This window comes from Gobius niger, assembly GCF_951799975.1.
Source record: "Gobius niger genome assembly, chromosome: 13".
NCBI classification, from domain to species: domain Eukaryota; kingdom Metazoa; phylum Chordata; class Actinopteri; order Gobiiformes; family Gobiidae; genus Gobius; species Gobius niger.
This window is the reverse complement of record NC_136864.1, coordinates 29,264,106-29,290,009: the sequence shown is the minus strand read 5'-3', so window position 1 is coordinate 29,290,009 and position 25,904 is coordinate 29,264,106. Positions and strand designations below refer to the sequence as shown.

Sequence of the window (25,904 nt, the reverse complement as noted above, 5' to 3'; positions counted from 1 at the left end):
ATTAGAATATCGTTCAAAAGTTCATCCATTTCTGTAATTCAGCTTAAAATGTGAAACTAGTATAGGATATAGACTCATTGCTAAGTGGCATATGTCAAGCCTTTGTTTGTTGTTTGTACGGCTTACAGTCCATTTTCACCCTTTTTTGTTTCCTGCATAATCCCAGGTGTTCATTCATAGTTTAATGTCTTCAATTTTAACCATACAATGTAAATAGTGTTGAAAATAAAGAAAAGCCGATACATAAAAAGTGTTTCCAAACTGTGATCAGTATCGTATGCAAAAAAAGAATTGAAACCAACCTTTTTTAATACAAGGTCATTTGATGCTGCAGAAAAGACTCAACCTTAAAACATCTGCATTTTCTCACATTCGTATCACCAGATAGTCACATACACCATCCAAGAAAAACAAAAGTGTGACAGTTATACATGCATTATTTCCAGTTGATTGATACAATGCATTCCTGAGGCCAAAGGGAATAAAGAGAATCTGTTATTAACCGAGTGTGCGTAGGTATGTCGCCAAAAAGCCGTGCCACTGGATGTCATCAGAGCGATCAATGTTAATTTGGCTGTACATGTACGTGCCAGTCTCCCCAGGGCCCTGCAGAGCGACAGGGGCGAGGGAGAGCGGGTGTGCCCGCAGACCAAGTGTGATTGATGATGAAGTGTCAAAGGCAGGAGACACCCGACACCCAGCCTGCGTCATGACCCGGCGCGGGATACGTCAATCCATCAACGGCATGAAAATACAGGGAGAGCCATCCCAATCGTCGACATTCATCATTCCCAGGACTCTGCTGTCTCAGACCTGTAGGACCAGTTCAAGAAACCCACGGCTCGTCAAGCCCTGACTCACTGAACACTGTTTAGCTTACATAAACTGACAGCTATGTGAGTGTGCACAAAAGCTCAAAGCAAGCCTGAAACAATTTGGATTCCACGTCATGTTATAATCCTTTCCATCTTAAAAGTCTGAAACTTGTATCTCGAAAAGAGGAAACAATTTTCAAAAATCCAGGTTATATGCGGGAATATGAACGCTCTGGTTTTCAAATTGTCGAAACAAATCAGATCATTTAGTTTTTGTGTTGATAAAACCTTTGATCTAAAATAAAAAGACAAACTGATTTGTGTGGAATGTGTGAAAACGCTCAAATGTGACGCTGTGCTACGGAAACTCATTGCTGCCAGTGTGAGTGAAACATTTTTGACTGCGCTTTCTCGTTCGAACGTAATACCATCTCGTTCTAACGTGTTGCCAATGTCGTTTTAACGACTTTTTAAGCCCAACGCAGACGCTTGACGGTGCGGCAAAAGAGCCGCCTCCTGTGATCCAGACGCGGTGCCGCGGGGGTTTGTGACCTGCTGCAGAGGCACAGACGGGTCTCGGCTGTGACAAACAGGGAGACCGCCGTACACTTTGTTTAAGGGGATGATAGAAGCAGCGGAGACAGAACCATCATCAGGGCTCAGGTGGAACATGTTAAACTCGCCAGCCCCCTATTAACCTGCAAAAGAGAGCCATGTTTTTTCTCTCTCTCGAAACACGGACATACGTGTCTTATTTTATTAATGATAAATGTATGAATTACGCGTTTAAAGCACCACATGGTTTGAGAAAAAGTCTCTGAACTGAAGCGCCCTGACGTTGGCAACTCATTAGAACGAGATGGCATTATGTTCGAACGAGAAAGCGCAGTCAAAAATAAAAAACTGACTTTCCAGCTCGTCGCTGGGCAAAAATGTAAGGATTTTCCATTCAAAAGCCTGACAATTTCCACTGCTGCCTGTAGAGGGAGCTCCGACCAAACAACAAGGTGCAAACCGACGCGCTCCATGGAGAGAGCGTGCACAGAAACGCTACAAAGTGAATGCAGATGTGCCCATGTTTTTCTCTTCAAAGCATGAGATTTGGACTATTGTTCTAAACACACAGATGGTGGTTTGGTCATTGTTCCGGAGCGAAAGGGGCAGCGTGGAGTTTATCTGACGCCACGGAGGTGTAGGACCTTTAATATGACAGCACAACAGCGGCGCACCATTGTTTCCCTGCTCACAGCCAGGAAGTGCGAGTCCTTAAACACAGGAAGCTATCGGCCGCTTTCATCTGAAATGAGCAACGTTTTTTTTTTGAATATGTACAGTGATTTGCACTGAAGGTTAATGTTCGTGCTTGGGGTTATACCATTAACCCAGTCAAATTAGATAATAGAATAAGTTTGATCTAAATATCAGTTTGACGCACATTAAAACAGGCTGAGACGGAAAAGTGGGAGAATAGTGTAAATATTGTGTTTTTGCGTGCTCCTCCTTCCTTCTGAAGTCTGTAAAGTCTCCGTCGGAGAGAGAGGCCCTTCCTCAGACGTCGGTCTCAGTGACGCGGGTCCTGTTTGACGAAGAACCGTCACGGCATCAGACAAACAATCAATGGGCCGCAGCCAAGACGCTTATAATGTCTCTGAGAATGAACATAGAAATATTACTTTACCATACGGAGGAAACTGCATCCGTCATCGAATCTTTATCACAATACGTTACAATCTGAGAGATAAAGTCCGAAAAACACAGCGCTCTCTCCAGCTGTCCTCACTGAGAGCGCTCGATGTCAATGTTAAGCGAACACAAGGCCGGCATTGAAGCATCTGTTGAAGCTGCAAACACATCAATCCATTGAAGTCGGCCCCTATGATAAAACTTCAAAACCAACCTCTGCGTGAACTCCGAACTCCGCTTGCCCCATCGCCGCCAGACAACTGGAACAACGTACAGAGCTGCCCCATAAGTACTCTTTACTAGCGCGATACTGCTGCTGATTCAAACGACACCAAAAGGATCAAGAAGTGATTGCTGAAGACAAGGGCTGCATGAGCATTACTCACGCATGGCTTAGGGTAACAAAGGGTAACAAAATATGCTTCTGAAATGTGTGCGTGTGGTTCCATTAATGCTGAGCAAAAAATCGATTTGAATTAAAAATGTGAGTTTGTAAGTGAAATCGATTCATATTTTAGATTTATTCTTCTTTTTTTTTATTCTTGAAAACTGCACAGTGATTTTTCAGTTTTTTACAGTGATTGTGTTGACTATTTTTCGAGGTTTGTTGAGGCGCTTTATCTAAAAACAATAAATATATAAATTGAAAATATATTTACAGAAGTTATTTTGCTTTGAATGGAGGAAACAGCTCTAGGATCCTCTTGTTGCTTTTGCTATGTGCCACTTCACTCCTACTAAGCCCCGGACGAGATACTTTCCCCGATCATTCTCTTTCTTCATCACATCTCTGACATCTCCAACTGTCAGAGTCTAAAAAGCAAAATGTTACTATCTACTGCACTCATTTAGTATACGCTCTGTGCAGTATGATGCTAACTTCACGGTAACGACCATAGATATAAAAAGGAGCAGCGGCGTACAATCCTAACGTAACCAGACATTTAGCAAGCCGGCTACTCTATTAGCCGGTTCAATGTAATTTTTCTATAGCTGTTAGCTTTTAGCCATTAAAAATAGCAAATGATAAGCGGTCCAAATGTTTTCTGCGGTTGTCAACATATCGGCCACATTTATGTGAGCCGAGTGACTCAAATCCTGGTCAGAAATCATTTAAGAACGTACAGACCTCTTTAGATTTGACTTTAAATATGAATCAGCGTACAAAAGGATCACCGAGCTATATGCTAAATCATTTCTCGTAAAAAAAAAATCAGCTTTTTGTGGGAAAGGATGGCCACTAAACCTCCCTCTCTGGAGAAACTACAGAAATAATAAATTATAAATGCCATGTAACGGGCAAACCAAACCTCTTTCTGTAACAAGCAAACAAAACCATATTGTCACATAGGGAATGGCTCTCCATTCATTTGTATGAGGATAGAAATTAAATTTTAAAGGGTCCGTGATTTGTTGGCTAACAAAATGTAAGCATTTGTAGGAACAAGCTTAGATTAGCTAAAACCGTTTCTTTGATTTCTATGGTTTTAGCATTGACGCTAAAGGCTAATGTTAAATTCAAGCTAACAAATGTTGAAATGGCACCATCAAAACGAATGTTTATGAAACACACTCGGCTGGACGTTTATAAAAGTTTTCATCCTTTTCTTTTTTTTTCTTTTTAAATGAAGTGAATTTAAAGAGGGGGTATTATGCAGTAAATTAGAATAACTGCCTTGTATAAAATGTCTCTCTCAAAATGGCTGTAGTGAATGTCTTGAAATAGGCCTCTGTCTCTTTAAGAACCTCTGACCCTTTCGGACACGCCCCCTCCACATGCTGTCTGTGGCATCAGTGGGGAGGGGGTTCTGCTGAGGAGCAGTGGTTGGTTACTCGGCTGGTGACGAAAGCTCGGAGGCGTCTCCAGGAGGTGGGGGCGTTCCTAGGAGGACTCAGGCAAACCTATCCCTAAAATGGCCGCCATCAGAGTTTTTACAGATTACTCAAAAATACGTGAATATGCCAAGGCAACACTTCAGGCATGTTTTTAATGAGGGAATGACATAATAACATCTAACATCAAGCTTGAAAAAGTCGATTTTGCATAATACCCCCCCTTTAAGTGAATACACGCAATATATTTGAGCTCAAAGTACAGAAAGTAGCTAAACTTCAGATCGAAAGCACTAGCCCTACTGATATTTTTTGAAACCTCGTTGTAATTGTACTCTTTGCGTAAGAAAACATACGACTTCTTCAGACGCTGTGGCGGGTTCTGGCCTCGTGTTCACACTTTGAGACTGTGATAGATGAAGCGTGGAGCTATTTTGCCACCACCTCTTCAGTTTCTCAGGTTAAGCGGACAGCAGACGCTATCGAGTTCCTCAGAAATTCACCTTCGAAAGCGCTCAGTCAGTTACCTCACAGTCAGAGCTCCTGCCAAATCTGTCGTCTGTCGAAGAGGCTCATTCGTATTACATTACGGCGTGTATAAATCACGGGCTCCCAGACAGTCGGGCCGTCTGTGTTCGCTGTCAGAGCGGAGTTTAGGGCTAATCTCCAGGCTCCGAGGCTCGTTCCAAAAACCTCTCCAGACCGTCGCGTCCTGCATTATGCTCGTGTCACTGCCACTCTCCACCTGAGACCCTGCTGTCTGAGAGAGAGCGAGATTGATGGACTTGGTTTTTAGGTGAAAGATGTTTGTTTTCCCTAGTCATGGAAACGAGATATATTCACGTGTCCGCTGAGAGCATGAACGGTTATAAAAAGCCTCAAAAACGATTTCGCCGTTGTGTTAACGAGGGAAGCACGACTCAAAAACCCAGGGAAGCTGATGAATTCAATCCAGCTTCGATCCGGCTTTCTCTTGATAACCTGCCTCAAACGTCCGAGTCTAGCTATAGAGTATTTGGCCTCGGTTTCGTCAACGTTTACAAAAGTTAGGTGTTTTTTTTTGCTTGTGACATAACAACGTATAACTGTGAATGTTCTGCAATGTGGCTTTAAAGGGATATTTCAGGATTTTTGACATAGGGCCTCATTTCCTAGTTATCCAGAGTGTTGCTGGTACCTGGAGATATTTTTTTGTAATTCATGCAGCTCTTAAGTTTGAAGAGTTTCGTGGCACTAGGCTAATGAAAGGCTAGCGCATTTCTATGGTTTCAGCTAGTCTACATTAAAAACAGTCTGACCCGCTCCACAGTGCACCTGAGGCAAATCACTTATAACAGCAGACTGACCATATAAATGTCTGTGTCCATAGAATCATTTTTGGAATAAAACTGACCTTGCATCACATGAATGATTGCATTTTGAGGGACTATTTTCTAGCAGATCACTCCGCCGCCGTGTAGCTTATACAACCACAAAGCTGATGCTGCTCAAAAATAAGGCATTATAAATGCAAAATGGTCGACACAGACATTTATATGGTTAGTCTGGCGTTATAAGTGATTTGCCTGAGATGCACTGTGGAGTGGAGTAAAGCAGGCTAGCTGATACCATAGAAATGCGCTAGCCTTGCATTAATCATAGCACCACGAAACTCTTCAAATATAAGAACTGCAAGAATTACAAAAAAAAAATCTCCAGGTACCAGCAACACTCTGGATAACTAGCAAATGAGGCCTTATGTCAAAAATCCTGAAATATCCCTTTAAGTGTGTTCATGGCCTGAGGTTAAAATGGGAAGCAACACAATGACATTCTGTCGCACCAAGAAGAAACCTAAGCAAAGGCAGAACATGCAAACTCCACACAGCAGAGCCAATCAGGATTCAGAAGTGCCAACCACTCCTCTCCATTATCCTGCCCTGTGAGTCTATACAGTACGATATTATTTCCAATTGTTTCTGACACGTCGATCAACCATCAACAATAGTCTGTCTATTGTCATTTGAATCAACACATAGGCTCATCCTTTATCCAGTTTCTTGTGTCATTATTTGATCTTTGTTTAATTCTGTACATCCTGGCCAAAAGTTTCTCGCCAAACTAGTTGAATTGTAATTGCTTTCCTCCTTGATATCTGATTCTGCCAGTCCCAGTAAACCTGAAGCAGTGGTGGTCAAAGAACTTGATTTCAGTCAAAGTTGAGGTGATTCTGTTGCTCAAAGTGCAAAAAGTAAAAAGTACAACTCTGTTTAAATAGGTGTTATGGATAATAACTTCCATTAACCTCATCACCCCAAACTGGAACCAAGCACATCTTCTCCAGATTGGCTTTACCCACATCGAAAAGCTTCTTGAACAAAGTGTCAAAAATGCAACAAAAAAGCAACAGAGGAGTAACAAAAAAATGTCAAAAAAGTGGCAAAAATGTGTGACAAAAAAGCAGTGGAAAAAATGTCAAAAACAACGCGGCAACAAGGTGAGGGAAAAAGAGCCTTCTCGATGAGTGTTGTAGGTCTTAGCTTTCAAATGAGACGTTACTCTGGCCTAAAGCCTGTAACATTTCACTTTTGGTAAAGCTGAACTGGGAAAAAATGCAGTTAAGAGGTTACGATTGTGGCAGAATTCACCACTTGTACGGCAACACGACGGGGACAAAACCTTCACAGCGACACTACACCTGCACACCGCCCCCTACTGTCCCGGAGCAGCTTATAAACAGGACAAAACCTGCTGCCGATTTTACACGTTTCACTTTGAACCCTTTGTAGAAACTTACTCCTGGGAAACCACAGTACTTCAATGTACTTACTGTTACTGACCACCTCCGGCTTTGAGGTAGGATCTTCCTCCATTAGCCTTTGAGGGTTATTTATGTGAGCTCTTTTATTGCCCCCTGAAGTGATGCGTGCTGAACAGATGACTGAGTGCACGCCAAGGACATAACACTGTTTTGTAATGATGACAATAACAGTTGGGGGTTGGTTTGGGCGATGGCCTGGTCAGCGCGGCGCAGCAGACTGTGGCTTTACCTTTCATTAAAGTGTAATCAAAGTCTGTTCACCACAAAGCTGCGTACGTCTGAGGAATGCAGCAGGATCATCTCTTCTTCAGTGCACCACTTTATTAGAGGAACATATGCTGCAGCCACCTTTAGAACTTTATATAATCAACTACATTTACTCAAGGAGCTACATGAACCTGCGTCACTTTTTGAAGTACTTGTTGGGGTAGTTTTATCACTCAGTTCTTTTATATACACAGCCTGACCAATAAAAAAGGTGGCTGCCTGGATAGAAGTAGCTGTTCTGATCTGGGGTCGCTGCAGTTACTCAGGTCTATCTTCAGAAACATTGTGTGTCCAAAGAATGAGATAAACTCACTACATGAACATCCTGCATGGCCAGGTTATTCCATCAATGGATTTCCTCTTCCCTGATGGCACAGGCATATTCCAAGATGACAATTCATGGGGCTCACATTGTGAAAGAGTGGTTCAGGGAGCAGGAGGCATCCATATCTAAAGCCCATGGAGGATCTGTGGGATGTGCTGGAGAAGGCCTCACACAGTGGTCAGGATCTTGATGAAAAATGAATGCACCAGTGGATGGTTACACATGGCAGAAGCTTCCTGTAACAATGTAACAGCGAGTGTGCTATAATCAAAGACGCTACAACAAACATTACAGCGTGTGACCTTTGTTGTGCCGACTGTTTTTTTTGGTCAGGCAGTGTATTTTACGTCAGCAGTACTCTCACTTGAGTAAAACTTTTGGTTACTCTTTCCACTGTGAGTACATCTGACTATCTGCTTTTTTGTTTTTTGTTTTTTTACTAAAAGTGCAATGAAACGTTTTTGACCCTCCTTCAGTGTATTGAATATATGTAATTGACATGATTGATCCAGCACACCAAAAATAAAAGCACCATCTTATTCATTAGTTCAGGGGTGGCCAACCCGCGGCTCTCGAGCCGCATGCGGCTCTTGGCCAATCAGAGTGCGGCTCTTTGCATGATTGGATATGTTTAATACAATGCGGCTCTTTGCTAAATAATTGGTAAATATTTCCCATAAACTGTAACAGTCTGACCCAAAATCCAACCATCGTCCTACAGACCCTGTTTCCATCTCTACACATGAATGAGAGTCCGTATCTCTCTCCTTTTCGAGGCGGCGTGTAAAAGGTGCCCGTGCAGCGGGATGTAGGTTAAACAACAGGCAGGCAGATCGTGGCACTAGGATTAGCTTTGTGCTTTTCAGGTTTCTGATCAGCTACTCTTTATCTGATGTAATTTGGCTTCATATTCACAGAAAAAGATCAAAAATAGGAAATGGAAAAAAGCGGAGCTCTTTTGAAGCGTATGATGCGAAGCGCGACATCGCGTATCGCGGAAATACGCAAAGTCATGACTTTTCTTTCACACGTGCTATAACTGTAACAAATTCAACTTAAAACAGACTCTCAGATCCTCCAGAGGCTCCTGCTTAAAGTTTATGAACTTTGTGCAGCCTAGAGTGCGTTCTCTGCACAGTCCAGTCAGGACCGAGCTGCACTGAGCGCTCAGGCCAGGGGCGAATCAGATAAGGGGGCTCAGTGGGCAAGGCCCACCCCAGCATTAAAAAAAATAAAATAATAATAATAATCTAATTCTGTCTCAGTCAGAACAGGAAACACAAAATGTCAGTTAATATACATGTATTTCAATCTTATTGAGGAGTAAAACCATTCAATCTAACACAATTATAAAAAAAAAAAAAAGCAAAAGGCATAAAGTTATAGTTTATTGTGATTAAATGAAACGGTCACATTCTATTTAATCACAATAAACTACCGCCCCGGAATCTCGCTAATGGTTGGTGCCTTTGTGGCTCTTCACAGGATCAAGGTTGAAAATTTCGGCTCTTGGTCTCTGACTGGTTGGCCACCCCTGGTCTTGACTATTGCCATATTTTGATAAAAGCTTTCAACTTGTCTCATAAACTCTTAACCTCAGCAATTTATCTTTCCAGCAAATCGTGTCAAAACAAGACTCATCGAAACACTAAAGAAGGACTGAAATAAGGCTAAAATGGAATAGAATGGGAAAATCGTGACTAAACCTGAACTTTTGCACATTTTTAAGGTACCACTGCACGTGTTCGCAACAAATGTGTAAATCACATGGAAGACGTCAGTGATTTAGCGGGTTCTTACTCCCTGAAAAGCTCTGGTTACTGTTGAAAAGCCCATATCCATCTAAGGAGAAGGCCCCGTGCTATCCGTGTCTCCTGTTGGCCGTTTAACAGGGCATAATTGACCACTAAATCTCACGCTCAGGGCCAAATTCAGGATTAACACCCTCCCGAGGCTCCAGTTCACTGGTTCGTTGCGCAAAGCGGGCCCCCAGCCTTCACAAGTGAGTGCTGAAAAGTCACTGCGCGGGGCCAGTGCGTGGGAAAAAGCCCGGGAGGATCATTTCAGACACCCAGAGGTTGTGTTTTATGAGGCTGAAAAAGTCAGTTTCATGCAGGTGTTCAAGTTCAGGATTACTCCCACATGATTGTTTACAATAGGGACAGCAATGTAAAAAAAAATAGGGAAAGTCAGGCTTCAAAATATTTCAAACTATTGGCTGTTTTGTAGCTTAACACTTTTGAATTAGACCTTTATGAAATCAGTTTTAGAATGAAAAAAATAAATAAATAAAAGTAATGTTGGATAGTCAAAATATCCCTTTTGATTGAGTTGAGTGTGTTTTTAAGCTATAAGGTGTATGAGACATGAGATGATATTGAAAATGTAGCAATTTGTGAATAAAACGAGCTAATTTCTATTTATTGTTAGTGCGTAAGAGATTTTGGCATTGCCTCGCTGTCCACACCCCCAAACCACGTATTCAAAGGGGCTGTACATCTTTTATATTAATTGTGAAGTGAAATCAGTTTCTCTCCTTTGCAGTATTTTGTGTCTACTGACGGTTGGGGGTATGGGGGGCAGTGTTAATTTCGTCGACTAAAATATTTAGTCTTAATTTTAGTCAAAGTGATATTTTTGACGACTAAAATTGGACTAAAACTAAATTAAAAGTTTTTCATGAGACTAAAACTGTGACTAAAATGTCCAGATATTTTAGTCGACTAAAATAAGACTAAATAAAAATGAAAAGGAGAGACTAAAATCATCCAAACTTCTATTGACCGTCTGAAAGAGCCTCAGATCATTTAAATTTACTGCCAAATGAACAGGTTTGAGCTTTATTCATGTGGGAGAAGCTCCATTAAGTCGAGGACCACGATTAAATATGATTATAATGAATATTATCAATGCAAAGTCGACTAAATTAGTCTTAAATTTAGTCGACTAAATTGACATGCAATTTTAGTCGACTAAAACTAGACTAAAATTGAAAAGCTTTTTTTTGACTAAATCTCGACTAAAATCAAATTACATTTGTTTGCCAGTGCTGCAAAAGTCTGTTGATTGTATGTTGAAAATTGTAGCAACAGTAGGATAAAACTTAACTCACAAATACATATAGGTATATATTTGTGTTCTGGAACTAGTATAGAATACTCAGAAAGGATTGTACTATGTTTATTTAATGCAAATGTAAAAGAAATGTATAACTGTAGCATCAGGAATTGCAAATGTAATGTACATGAATAAGGGGTCGGCACTTATAAGCTTTTGCTTCAGTCGACTCCCTTTGAGCTTCCATTAACTGTATGATTGTGAAACTATGGAGAAAGAGAAAATGTTCATTGCTCAAATAAACTACACAAACAAACATTTTAGTCAAAAGACTAAGACTAAAACTAAACTAAAATATGTTGTCAAAATTAACACTGATGGGGGGTATTATTGTATGGGCGATCGTAAACCTGGAAGTGGCACCGATGCTAAAACTATTAGCCTGGTGGAGGATAATGCTGTAAACATTAGCGGGTCACTTTGCTGCCTCGAGGCTAGCAAACGTGTTCATGAACTCATCCAAAGAAACAAAGAATGGAGATGTTCGGAATCAGTTAGGAAAGCTAGATCAAAATTCAAGAGGTCAAAGGAAAAAAACAAACCAAATTACAAAGTACAATTTTCAGAATGACACAAGCCCTCGTCCGCATTCATGCAAAGGTCCCCACATGTATGTTTTTCTTTCTTGACCCATTGTTCCTAATCTTGCTCTCGCTGGTACTGACAACATCCTCCAGGCAAAGGTCAGAGCGCACTGTATTTACGAGACCATTTTAGACCTTACTATAGATGCGGGACATGTTTGTCAGCGGGGAGGACGCCGGCTTTAGAGATTTGACGATTGAAAGAAATGTGAGTAATGTTTCAGAGATGCCACGTAAGCTCCGACCTTACTGAGACCCTGCGAGTCATTACCAGACCACAGCCCATTCATCCATCGCTAATATCGTCATATGACTGTCAGACAGAACATTCATGGGGTTTCAACATCCACAGCTCTCCGCTTATACGCGCTATTATACATGCACCTAATATATATATATGGAGGGAGCACAACAATTGCATAACCAACGTCCAGGGACTTTGTATCAAATTCAGAATGGTCGCAATTACCCAAATTAATACGATGTCTTCTGCAGAGATTAAAATATCCCGTCTCCATAGAGGTTTTCAAACACACAGCACGTTCCATTGAATGTCAACTCGATCTTGTAAGGTTAAGCTGCTGTCATTATTTAGAAGTAAAAAAAAACAGACATTATTGCTGCAGTCAACTCCCGGCAGCAAAGTTCATCTCAAACCAATTGAAATGCCCCATTATTCTACCGCAATCGTATCGAATCACTCAGAGTTTTTGAAATTCGAAGCAGAGTCTGGCGCAACAAAAAGGAAGTCCAATGAAGCATATTTCAGTTGATGCCGATATGAAATACAAACATTCGATAAGAGCGGAAGAATGTTTGTGCAAATATTAAAAATGGTTTTGGGGAGAGATGTGCAGTCTTTAGAAACAGTCCGGCCTCAAGAATTACATGGACCAGCTGGACGTTCCCAACGCAAAAAATGCCTTAGAAACTATAGCATTTTCCTGTAGATGTAGTTCAGCCTAAAGCCAGACTCAGGCTAAATCAAAGCATGTCTCCTGTTCAAGTCCAGAACACCATCCAACTTCATCACCATGTGTAGGTTCAAAACCAAAACATTCAGGGCGTACATCAGCATAAACACCTTCTTTGTGCTCCATTTGTTTTGTGGTGGATGAGAGCAGTGGCACATGACCACTACATGTACTTGTGAGACAACAACATCATTTACAATCCAAGTTACACAAGTCTCGACTGTGTTAGACCTACGCAAATGTACCATGGCTATGACAAATGATATTGCACACGGCGCAATAATATTATACAAGGGATTATCCAGGTTTATACTGAGTTGGCGACAGCACATGAAACATGAAGTTGCAGAATATGTAGCATTACAAAGTCTATTTTCCACTTTGTTACAAGCTGCTTTTGCCTCTCATCTAATCACAGCTCAAAACGTAGCTAAAAAAATGATCTATTTAAAGTCACGCCATGTACAATTCTACACAATAAACATAATTTAAATGCATTTATTTTATGACAGGTATTTTCATCATAGAAAAATACCTCATAAATGTACAAACAAACATGTGCCTTTGCTCCTAAGACATGGCGGTATAACTTTACCGAGAGGGGGTACGTCTCCAGCTCGTCTCCATGGAGATGTGACTAAAGGCAGCCGAATTTCAAACAGATTTGGTTCTCATCCAAATCAATTTTTTGATAACACATTGCAAAAGTAGCATTTTCTGGGTCATTAGGAGCATGTTTTGTACTGATGGCAACAGTATGGTCCAAAATGTTACGTCATGTGCCTTTAAATAAAATAAATTAGATATAGATTAGAATTAGATTAGAGATATGTCACAGATTTCTTAAATTAAGAGACTTTATCACTAAGTAGGAGCGTCATCTGTTCTGTTCCTTGGAACCTTGTTCAAGGCTGTGTTTTATATGCCCCGCCCACTGTCCACAGCTGAGCAGATGATACAATTATTTAAAGACAACACCTATTTGAAGTCTTTTCTTTTTCCACAGAAGCTTTGGTCAACGCCGATGTCAAATGCAAAGATTTCAATGTAAAACATATACAGTATATATTGCTTCAGGCTAAAAACAACTGCAACTTTTTAATGCATCTTTTGGAAAAATGTCCCACAAAATCAGACATTTTAGCCCCCGCAACAATCACAAAAAATCCCGGAGGGGCTGAATAATGCATGTTCCATTGCTTCCTATTTCAAGACAAGTGCAAAGCTACTCAAAATCAACAACAATTCCCCTGACCGCAGCAATACTCATGAATCCCATTTAAAACGGTCATTTTTTCAGAGTGCCATTTCACCTTCAACCTTCAACCGCCTCATCTCCCCCGCAGCAGCAGAACACTCATCCTCCACAGCCTCTCCATGTGCTCCTCTCCGTCATCGCCCGTGTCTAAACCCCACGAGAAATCATCGCTTTCCCAAATAAATCCATCTTTCTCTCCCATCCATCGCTATTTAAGCATCTCTTGATTTGAAAAAGAAAATACAGTGCAATGCAAAGCCCTTCGACAATCCTACATATGGTGTTTGTACTGCACATGAGGTAATCTCCAGGACTGATATTTCAGATTTCCTTTGCCGCCCCCTGACTTGTGATGGAGAATGCAGTGATGTTACATTAAGCTTGTCGCATGCATTAAGTGTTAAACTTTCCATGCATGCTGTTTACACAAGAATAAAGCAGTTCTTAGTTACCGCCGGCGCTTCTGAACGATGTCGATGGGCCGGTTGACCGCGCAGGGCGACCCCCACTTGTTGGCGCTCCTCTGTCCCATCGTGGCCAGCGCCAGACAGTTGGGCACGCTCATCCTATAAATATTTGTGCTTTTGTTTTTTTTTTTCTTTTTCGAAAAATTCTTTCTCTCTAAACTCTACCTCCTCACCCTCCTCCTCCACCTCCACCTCCTCCTCCTCCTCCTCTCCTGCGTCTCCTCAGTCCTGGACCATCCTCCCCTCCTCCGGGCCGCTTCCTCTGCTGCCTCGCTCGGACAGCGGCGCTCATTCCTTCGCCTGCCGGACGGGTCCTCAAGCTCCCATCGCTGCAGGCGGGCTTCTTTCCTTTCCCGGAGTTCCTAGATCCCGCTGCGGCTTGCCATCGCCGGGACGCTTCCCCCCCTGAAAATGCGGCGGCGGCTCTTTGGGGCTGGCGCGCGCTCCTCTGACCCAAATCGCGGCGCAGAAAAACGTGAGGAGAAGACGGGGGGGGGGAAGAAGAAGCGTGTCTCCTCTCTCTTGACAAACTTGCTTCGGCTTGTGCGTTAGAGACGGGGAGATTGTGCGTCACTGACTGTAGGCATGTGACCCGGCAAGTGTCTGTCCCTCTCTCTGTGTTGTCGCTGAGGGGCAGAGGAGAGTAGCAGGTGTGTGTGTGTGTGTGTGTGTGTGTGTGTGTGTGTGTGTGTGTGTGTGTGTGTGTGTGTGTGTGTGCAGGGGATGGGCGAATGGGAGGAAGAAGTTTGCGAGTGAGCTCAGAGCTGAGAAAAGGAGGCGGGATATGGGAGATGCATGAATGCGCCGGCGGCCGGTCTTAACCCCTTCCAGGGCTCGCGTTGCGGAGCTGCAGGGGTGTCTCGGTAACAGGTCTTTCCAGGAACCAGAGGGAAACATTCGGACCGTCTTTGCAGAAGGTTTGAACCGAGCCTGGGGGACTTGAATACCGGGGCTGCTGGCTCTGTATTAGTGTTTCGGCTTACACAGCAGCAGAAAACAAGCACACACACGGCAAACGTAGACCTACTATATCCTGGAACGCAGAGCCAGGCTGCTCTAAAGGATTACGCAAGGGCAATGAAAAGTTTCCTTCTCCCTAGTGAAGAAAGAAAGAATATCTTCTTGCATACTCTGACATTTTGAAGCTCTCAGATCCCAACTTGGCATTAAAACAAAGACCTTTTGGAAAAATAAAATTAGAGAGTGCTACACGGGATCACAAAAGTAAAATATGTGATCTTCCTCATTCTTACAAAGGGGCTCCTCAGGCTTTGAGAGCAAAAACTCACTGAAAGGCGGAGAAATGACAACGCAGGAGCATTTATTGTAGTGTTTCAACTCAAGGAAAGACCTGATGAAGACGCGTTGGCCAATAATAAATGTTTTATTTGTCACAGTTTACCATCCATCCATCCATCTTCTTCCGCTTTATCCGGGGCCGGGTCGCGGGGGCAGCAGTCTCAGCAGAGATGCCCAAACTTCTCGATCCACACACACCTTCTCCAGCTGTTCTGACCCCGAGGCGACACCAGGCCAGCTCGGAGACCTAGTCCCACCACCGTGTCCTGGGTCTTCCACGAGGCTTTGTCCCACTAGGACATGCCTGGAACACCTCCCGCGGGAGGCGACCAGGAGGCAGTTGACCCTTTTCACATTAATCCGAGATCACAACTTTAGTGCTTACAATACGTACATTTCATACGTGATTATTTAGGGAACGTGACACTTTGTACAAGAAAACAACTGAAATCTTGTAACCATGGAGTCTTATCATTTCTAAAACCAACTGACCCTGAAGTTTAGAGCTCTACAAACATGTTCTGAAGCGCTTATGCTTCTGGACTTAGTTTATCGGTTCATATTTAGTCTTTTCACACACATGAAAGCTCCTGTGTTCAAATGAAGCACTGTGGACCTAACGTTGCAATATTGCGACACTCGTTTCAATGGGTCATGGAGGAAGTTTTTGTTTATTTTTTTGCAGCGTGACGTAAAATGTCAACACGGCAGCACTTCCTGGTTAAAACTGAGTGTGTTCAGAAGGATCCACCAGACAGGACGACTGAAACGTGTCAATAACAAATCAATACGTCCAGATATGTTTACAACGCTGACGAGTGCTGACTAAAAAGTGCCTGTGGTCCCGCCGACAGTGCACACGCCGCTCCCGACTCCCACGTCCAGACGAAGCGTTAGCTCCGTTAGCCGCATTGTGTAAAGAGATTGATGTCAGTATGATTGGGTATTAGAGTAAGCAGATGAGACACAGGCCCGTCCCCTATACAGAATGTCCTCTCACTGGGGCTTATGCAGGTCACCCAGGGCCCGGGGCGCTGTGGTACAGAAGGGGAAAGCAAAACCCAAAGCACCCGGACGACCCATCGAGCAGCAGTACCAGATATTTGACAAGAGATTTGGAATCTATGGGAAGAAACAACATGGCAAATCCCAATAAAAACTTGATTTGACAGTTAGTGTACTTTGGCCTTAGTCTTGTCCAAGCAGAGGTGGAGAGCTGTGTTTTCATGAACAAGTGAGCACCATTAGTATTCTGAGCAGACACGCAACCCGTGGACACCGGCGCAATGGAGCTGCGGGCAATGTTTAACCATCAAACATAAGCAGGAACAGCTCTTTACTTACAGAAAATACAACTGTCACTGAACAGCTTTAGAAGATGTTTATATTTATAAAAGAATGTGCTGTAGGAATGATCCCAATTCAGCTCAGATAATTGGTGTACAGATGAAACTCAGAAAATTAGAATATCTTGAAAAAGTGCATTCATTTGTGTTATTCAACTGAAACTGTGAAACTAATATGATGGCTCTATCAATGTCCAGGCCGAGGTAAGCAGCAGTGCACAAATGTGTCTGATCTGTCAAAGTTTATTTTAAAAGAGAGTTTCTGTTCACTCTAGGCACAGTTTAAAGGGGGGTAACTACACAAAATTGACTTTTGACCATGTTACAGTGTTGTTCTCTGTCAAAACCAGACCTGGGGCTTTGTTTCGACCAATTTGCGGACCTTTGAGTAATCTTTGAATCTTCCTCAGTGGCTGTTCTTAGCCCCGAACAGCACCTTCAAGCTATCGAGGAAAGGCTTTCCTCACCTCTCCTTCTCTTGCTGAGTTTAATCCTTTCATCACAAAACATCCACCACAGCTTCTTTATAGCCACATGATCTTTTTTTAAACAGCTGCACAGCGAAGGGGAGCAAGAGGAGTGGGGGAATGAGAGGGACGTACAGTGAGATCGTGTGAAAATCAGTGAAACTACTGGATATTTAGGTTCCACTGTTTTAGACCAATACTGCATTTTCTAACCAACGAAGTGTAAAACAGTGATAAAGATTGTGTTAAACCAAAGGTATAACACCCCCTCTTTAAATAACTTTAAACAATCATTAAATAATGATATTCAATTGCAATTAAATGTAGAGCCCTGCGTGAAACGAAACACAGAAGCCTCTCCTTTGGCCCAGACGGAGGAGAGCGAACCGTTACACTGAAGTCTTAAATCTAAGATATAAAGTCAACACTCGGCGCCCATTGACAAAAACATGCCCTTACATGGGCCTGAATACGCAGCACATTTGACTTGGCTCAATTAAAACCTTAAATCAATCAACGGTGTGGGATCAGTGTGAGATTAAGCAGGGAAAGTTACTTTATCAAGATATTCTTCTTGCCGTGTAAAAACTTTTTCCGAAAACAAAAAAACAAAAAAAACACTGTACGCTTAATTATAAAACAATTTTGTGAACTTGTAGGCTACTTTCCTGACATTTCTGTCATAAATACCCTGAAATGTGAGCCTGCAAGTTGTGAAATGTGCCTATAAGGAGAGAATCTGCTCCCCTTAGGCCACCGTGTGCATGGATTTTATAAAGGAACAACATACATTTTTTTCTCCTTGTGCAGCCACCGCAGGCTTCAGATGACTTATTTCTGTTTATGTTTGGGATGATATTACGTGTTAAACTTGATGCACTTGTGCTGTTCACGGTGCGGGAAAATATATTTGTCACAAGGCGAATGAAGATGGATTTTGCCTTTGACGGTTATTTAACTTTTTCGAAAGTAGTCGCTGATTCAAACGTTTTTGTTTTATGTTTTAATTTACTAAATGTCCAAACCAACTGGATTATGTTGATTTAAAGCCAACGTTTCACCACAAAGCATGTAGCTTGGTCACAAGCCATGTTTACTTTGGAATCACTGCCCCGCCGCATTGACCTACCCGTCTATTTCAGAAAGTACTTCACTGCAACGTATGGAACAAACTGTAGTCATCGAGAAACACCATTTATGGTTATCTGCGAACCGAACCTTAAAGAAAACAAAAAGTCTATCTTTATATTAAAGGTCTCTAGATACAAGTTCACGTTTCCTGCAGTGAACTGGCCCAGATCCAAACAGCGTCTTTCCGCCCTGACATGACGACAGTGGGCTATATCGGACACCAAATCTCCGCCAAACTCGTTCCCATCTTGATAAGAAGAGCCACAAGTCAAACATACGCAGCACTTTTCTCCTCCGACGTACAGCACACACAGGGCGAAACTTGTCAAACTGAGACAAGTTTCAAATGGATTATCGTTTTCATACACATTGCATATATGGACTGAAACGGGACATGCAACCTAAACAGTTTGGAGCAGTTGCGACCACTCACATGCGGTTTCTTTCGCAGACCTATTATTTTGGACATTTCCTCAAGGATTCAGTTCCTTGGGACACAGCGGAAGATGGATGCTCTGTCTCTTTCTGCACCTGCGTCACAGAGGGGGAAGTGAGAAACATTTGAGGCAAACCAGACCTTCAAGTGTTTGCTTTCAACGACTCCAAGTGGCATGAGACACAACGGAGGGGAGCAGGCAGCGGACAAATCCCAGACCAGCGGCCAATCCACGCAAGCCGCCTGCTCCTATCGTCGGTGACCGTCGTGTGGGGTTTTTGGCTCAACAATAATCTGGACAGGGCCCCATCTAAACTTGTACACCACAAGTTTAGACACCCAAGATCAAAATCTCCATAAATGTGAACAGTGAAGCGCAGTGAAGATGAAATGATCTCCAAAAGTCACATTTTTCTTGTACGCACTGCTCTTTGGAGGTCCATCCACAACTCCTCAATGATGATTAGGTTCAAGAGACTGTGAAGGCCACGACAAAACCTTCAGACAGCACCTTTTGAGGTCATCCATCGTGAGTTTTGAGGTGTTTACGATCATTACAGCATCCCCTTTTTTTTCCTTGACAATATGATGTAATTGAATTGAATCGATTCTTTGTTTTACCTATGACATGTTCTCTGTGGCAAATTCTGTTCAGCTCTGAGGAACATCTAGAAGGTCTAGGTGAAGCCGGAGACCGTGAACCCCCGGCGCTCCCCGTGCTCCTGTTCCGTGGAGCCGGTGGAAGGAGGGCGGAGGGGGCCCTGCTGCCGCTGACCTCATGCGCTGGACAGAGGCAGCATTCCTGGGTAACGAGCGGGTGAAGTCAGCGCAGTGTGACCGAGCGCTTTGCCGGAGAGGACGACTGCAATTAATCCGCGCCATCAAAAGAGCAGGCCAAGCGGGCGGAACCGAGCGGCGGCCCGGCAAACGTGAATGGGGAAATAATGAGCAGTTTAACCTTTGCGAAAGCGACCCGTCCGACCGTTCACCGCGCCGCATAAACCAGCGCATAAGCTAATCACGGTTCGGGAAAGTCAAGAAACATCGCTTCGCGATTGCTTTGCTGTTTTGCGAGAGTGCTTTCGAACGTGGGGTCAAAAGAATCGGACGATTTTTAGTTGAAAATGAGGATTGTTCTCCATCTGTTTTCAATAATGACCCCAAACAATACGACTAACTCAAGGCTCTACAGAAAGATTGAAATTGTGATGAGTAGATGGAAGACAAAATCTCCAGCCGTGTCTTGGGCCGATGTCATATTTGTGGAGGGGCCGTGGTATATTTAGCCTGCGCGGTGGTCTGGACCTCATATTTCAGTGTGGGACATTATAGTAATACTCTCTCAGTGTGAGGCTTCATGATTCACTCAACGGCCATCTGCTACCAGCTAACGGGGGGCTAATGGGTGGGCTAAAGGGGCTCAGGCCACGGCCCACGTCATAGCAAAGTGAAAAAGACTCACAAAGGGGTAGAGCTTCAAAGGGCAGAATCCAAAATGAGCTCATAAACATCGCACTGTTTTAATAAAATGCTGTAGAAATCATTGAGAATGCTGAAAGATGTGTGTGTGATGCATAATAACAAAATACATGGTCTTCATGGTGGTCCGCAAGGTTTAGTCTCGGGAGCAGCACTAATGTCCATGCAAAGTCTATTGGTTACACTTGTTCACTGAAATATCTGAAATGTGTGTCGGGGCCGCACAAGAAATCCCCCCAAATGTGAAATCAATGTGACCCAGATTTACATTTTTGGCTTACATAGCATAAAACAGAAAAAAGTTCAATCATGGTTTTCCTCATTCTGTTCCATACTGGCTTTATTTTTTTTTTACTTTACTCGGAGTGGGGACGTCTCCATGGTGATTTGAAAAGGTTAGGTCCCCGTCCAATTCTTTGATTACCCACTGCACTTTCTGTGACTTCTGTGTCATCAGGAGCAAGTATTTTTTTGTAATCCAGTGTGCCTTTAAATAAAAAAAGGGATTGAATGAGCTTGTGAACAACTTTCCAAACTGGCAGATGATGAGATTTAAAGAGGTTAGGTTAGATGCACTGTAAAAAGGCTTTTCTGTGTCATTAGTAGCATGTTTTTGGTACTGGCAACTGCATAATCCAATATTTGACGCAGTGTGCCTTTAATGGAATGTACGGTTGTTGAAATGGTTTAGTAAAAGATCGCAATAAATGTGAAACTGTGATCTTTAAGTCATTAAAAAAAAAAGCTTTTCTCACAACTATGATTTAGATTTTACCCTGGTTCATGTGCACTCAATAAATCAATCTATCAATACAAGTGTGAGCCATTATTATTATTATTATCTTTGTATTGACTTTTAGAGGCAGCTAAAGTCATCTGGCTCTTCTGAAAGTTCACTTACTCAGCCTTGGTCCTATAGTCTTGTCTAATAAGGAAAACTTGACTTTGTTTTTATTATTTTGTGCCGGAAACAAATATTGTAACAGTCGTTTAAATCATTAAATACCAGATTTTCTTTCTTCTTTTTCTCTCAATCAAAAGCATGTTTAATGTCATCTTGGAAGGAACAGCACAATATTAATAAAAGGAATAATTAGCAACTTTACTCTAAGTGTCTCGTTTATTATATTCTCATTTCCAGGTAACACAGGGTCAGTCAGTTCCTGAGGGTTTCCAGGCTGTTGCTTCAGCGCAGGAGCGTAGGGAGGGCTGTTTTGCCCTCTAGTGGCGGTAACAAGCACTCACATCCTTTTCTCCAGATCAAAACACAAAAATATAAGTCCAAATAAATATAACACCCTAAAGAAATCAAGAAACTGTTATAAGTGGGATCAGTGGACCTCTACTTTCCATTCTACGTCAAATCCCAATCAACATTTCTTTTTTTTTAGGTTGAAGAGGTCCACTCTCTTGTGCACATTCCCTGTTGTTTTGACTAAAAGAGCTTCATCAATTCCCGACTAAACGTACACTGGGTTTAACGCTCTCTTTTTCTGTGGTGTCATGATGAGCAGGTCCGGCTTGTGTGCCAGGACTTGGCCTGTCCCGGCTCGGTCGATCGGTGATCGGGGAAAAGCAGTCATGCTGAAAATGTGGAGTACAGCAGTGACGCACGGCGCACGGAGCAGCCGCACAGCCCCTATCGACTAAACAGGCTGCTGTGGGGTCGGCGAGGGGGGGGAGGGGGGGAGCGCGGGCTCAAGGCTATATCGGGACCTCTGACATTGACACTTTCTGCCCTTTTGGGGTTTAGTGGCCTCACTTGACATGGCGCGTTTTGCAGTGGCATCGCTCCCTGACAGTTGTGAGACACGTTTGTTTACTTTTCCCCCTGGAGAATTAGAGAAAAGTTAGTTTGGCTTTACTCAAATCTAAAAGCGTTGAAACGGCGACCAAAAAACGAGGATGAAAATAACAAAAATAGTGACAACAAGGCACGATAAACATTCACGAAAAGCGCCAAGAAAAGCAAGGAGAAAAGCGCAGGAAGCAACAAAACAAGCAAACAAAAAAAGAGACGAAAATGCAGCGACAGGCTTTCAGATTTGGGTAAAGCCAAACTGTGCTCGGTTCAGTTGGGGGTTAAGAGGTTAGATAAGTCCTGGAAGTTGTCGGCGTGAGTGACAAAAGGGAGACATTTTCTTAGATCACAAATTTAACTAACAAATCCTCTGCTTCTTCTGACAGGACAGGACGTCCAGTGTAGACTCGGGCTTTCAGCAAAAAACTAGAGACTGAATTTGCAAAAAAAACAAAAAAACATATTGCAATAGATAAGACACTTTCTATTTACTTGCAGACAGCCAGAGATGAAACCAAAACAGATGGCAAGTCGTCAAAAAACAACAACATTATCTGCAATTATGGATATTTTTGTAGGAGTGCAACTTTTAACAATGTGTTAAGAAAACACCTCTGGCCTTGGATTCAGGATGTTTTTAAATATAGTTATACAGAATGCCAGGAGAAAAGAGTTCAAAGTGAGAATTAAAACAATAACTGCAGCACAGGGTTTTCACTCTCAGGCCAGTATTCTAAAAAAGGGACAGTTTGTGTGAGGTGAGACTCCTAACAAGCAACTCTACTGCGCAACAAACACCAACAAACACCAAAAACTCATCTTTTTGCCTTGGCCTTCGGTTCCATGTAGACCAGATACAGTTTGTGCCTTTATATATTACCTTTATTGTGTTTATTGTACATATTGTTACTGTTCTTGTACAGCACTTTGGTCGACAATGGTTGTTTTTAAATGTGCTTTATAAATAAAATTGACATTGACATCCAAACAATAAAACACACAACAGCTTAGGGCTGTGCAATTAATCGAAATTCGATTACGATTTCGATTACAACAGTAAACGATTACAAAAATAGCATAATCGCAAAAAAAATCGATTATAATTTTTTTTTTCAAATTTTTTTTTTCTTCAAATGCTTTTTCTTTCTTTCTTTTTTTCAATTTTTTTTTTCTAATTTTAAATTTTTGGATTTTTGTCACTTTTTTGATGGATTTTTGTCTTTTTTCTGCTGGATTTTTGTCTTTTTTTTAATGGATTTTTGTCTTTTTTTTGATGGATTTTTGTCATTTTTTTTGCTGGATTTTTGTCTCTTTTCTGCTGGATTTTTGTCTTTTTTTTAATGGATTTTTGTCTTTTTTTAATGGATTTTTGTCTTTTTTCTGCTGGATTTTTGTCTTTTTTTATGGATTTTTGTCACTATTTTTGCTGGATTTTTGTCTTTTTTTGCTGGATTTTTGTCATTTTTTAATGGATTTTTGTCACTTTTTTGCTGAATTTTTTTAAAGGCAACAAATAATCGTTTGAATAATCGTGATTTCAATTATGACAAAAAAAATCGTGATTATTATTTTTTCAATAATCGAGCAGCCCTACAACAGCTCCCTCTTTATTCAGCAGATATGAACTATACACTGAGCTAGAGTAACAAAATCCTTCAAACACACAAGTACTACAAGTCTACGGCACAATGTGGACGACAGGACTGGCTGTCTCACACTATCAAAACACACAACTCCCCCCACTCTCACTTTGCCTCATTATCTGCCGCCTGCAGTCACACCCGCACTCGTCCCTCACCAACTGTCACACAACTGCCCCACGACTGTCCCCAACAGTCCCTTCAGCTCTGCCACCCCGCAACCGAATGCTGTTTATGAATCTGACAGTAAAATGTGACTATGTGTGACGCTATTGTTTTGACCTTTTTACTACTCAAGCACTCATCTGTGTCCACCTCACTGGAAGTCACTACTGCACTTTTGCTCTGGTACTTTTACTGCCATTCAGGACTGGGGACTATTGTGACGCTTCACAACACGCTGCTTTGTCTGACATACGCCACATTAGTGTCTCTGCATCGAGATTCACGTGTTTTCTGTTGAATGCAGGCGGCTCTACGCTTCACGCTGACACGGGCTCGAAGCTACAACTGAACTCGGGTCCCCTAAGAGAGCCGGTATTACGCTTTTTAATAACATCTTTATCACTCGTCATCTTACACTTCGTTGATTTGAAAATACAGTATTGATCTAAAACAGCTGAAACTAAATATCCAGTAGTTTCACTTCCTGATTATCAAGCGATGTCCCCATAAGTTCATCATTTTACTTAAAGGGTTAAGCTTAGCAAGAGATGGAAAGGTGAGGATCAGACCTCAGGAGGAGCTGTTTAGGAGCTGCCACCGCCAAGAACAGTCACTAGGGAAAATTCAAAGATTACTCCAAGATGCTCTGGTGGCTCCAAATACAACTCTCGCTATGTCATGATGAGAGAACAACATTGTGACATGGTCAAAAGCGCTAAAAAGCTAATTTAGCATAATATCCTGCCCTCGAAGCATCTCCAGACTTCAGTCCCTGGGCTTCGACTGAGGGCTGCACTAATTCGGACTCGAATGGGGACAGGTGCCGGGATTGTGGAAGTATGTTTCCCCAGTTGGATAAAGTTATAGGATCTGGCAACCCTATGTGGGACTTTTTCAGATTTCGAATGGCTCTCATTCCATGACATGGCTATGCTGAAGTTGTGAGAGCCAAAACTTCATAAAACTATATTTGTTCCGTTCAAATAATCGTATTTTCTGAATATTCCGTGGTGGGGAGTAAGTTTCTGGTAGATGATCACTTAGTGCGTAATAAATACTTGGTGTCGGGTGCAATAACCCCCTCCTGGAACCGCCACCTGAACATGGTGGAGGGGTTTGAGCGCCCGAATGATCCTGGGAGCTCTGTTGTTGGGAGATTGGTGCCCCTGGTAGGGTCTCCCAGGGCAAACAGGTCCTATAGGTGACGGGTCAGACAAAGAGCGGTTCAGAAGCCCCTTATGAGAGACCAACAGGCCCGGTTAGAACCATGAGGCCGTCCTTCTGTGGACCCACAACCTGCAGGAAGAGCCATAAGGGGCTGGTGCAATGTGATTTGGGCAACTCCAACAGCTGTCCCCACGAACCGGAAACGGACAAGTGGAAGAAAATGGATGGATGGATAGATGGTTGTAAATACTTCAGCAGAGGAGACGTTTGCATTTAGAAAGGTTAGAAAGTTTGTCTTCAAGGTAAAGGTAAAGCTAATCTCCATACGAAATGAAGATGTTATCGTTGTGATCGGATAAAATCTAAAAATGAGCTATCTAATCCAGGCAGTGCAGCTTTAAGGATCTGACATGATCTGACTGCTGAGTTGTTGTTGTATTTCATAAAAATACACAGTGCTTTATCATTGCAGCTACGCATTTACATAACCTCTGCCTTTTCATCCAATAAACGCTCCATTGTATCTGCTAGACGGCGCAGTGAGACTTGCCCCCGCCTGTGATCCCACGTGTGGCGGTGTACGCGCAGGGGCCTGGGAGCAGCATGTACAAATCAGGTAAAGAGAATAGAGGGCCGTTGTGCGCGCGGCCCCTGTATTTCTGTCTGTGGTCGAAAATCTGCCGCTTTGATCTCCTCATATGATCCACTCAGGCTCACGGCTGGAGGAGCTCGGAGCGAACCAGGGCGAGCACATGCCTCATGCCCAGGGTTTAGAAGGTTTCAGCACACCTTCCACAGCGTTCTGCTCAACTGACCTTTGTGAGGTTACTCTGGATCATTTCAGTACTCA

The 25,904-nt window shown here is 42.6% G+C and overlaps 1 protein-coding gene across 2 annotated transcripts in view; it reads right to left on the bottom strand.

Annotated features, from left to right (window-relative positions):
• pde4ca (phosphodiesterase 4C, cAMP-specific a) overlaps nt 1-25,904 on the bottom strand; it is a 59,682-nt gene that overhangs the window by 29,432 nt on the left and 4,346 nt on the right. Inside the window, exon 1 of one of the 2 annotated variants that reach the window (XM_079570135.1) lies at nt 14,109-14,510. The exons of the other annotated variant lie outside the window; for it this stretch is intronic. Coding sequence (XP_079426261.1) covers nt 14,109-14,221 — 113 coding nt within the window. The 5' untranslated portion in view covers nt 14,222-14,510. Of the gene's footprint in view, nt 1-14,108; nt 14,511-25,904 lie in introns of those variants that run through there. 2 annotated transcript variants of the gene reach the window in all.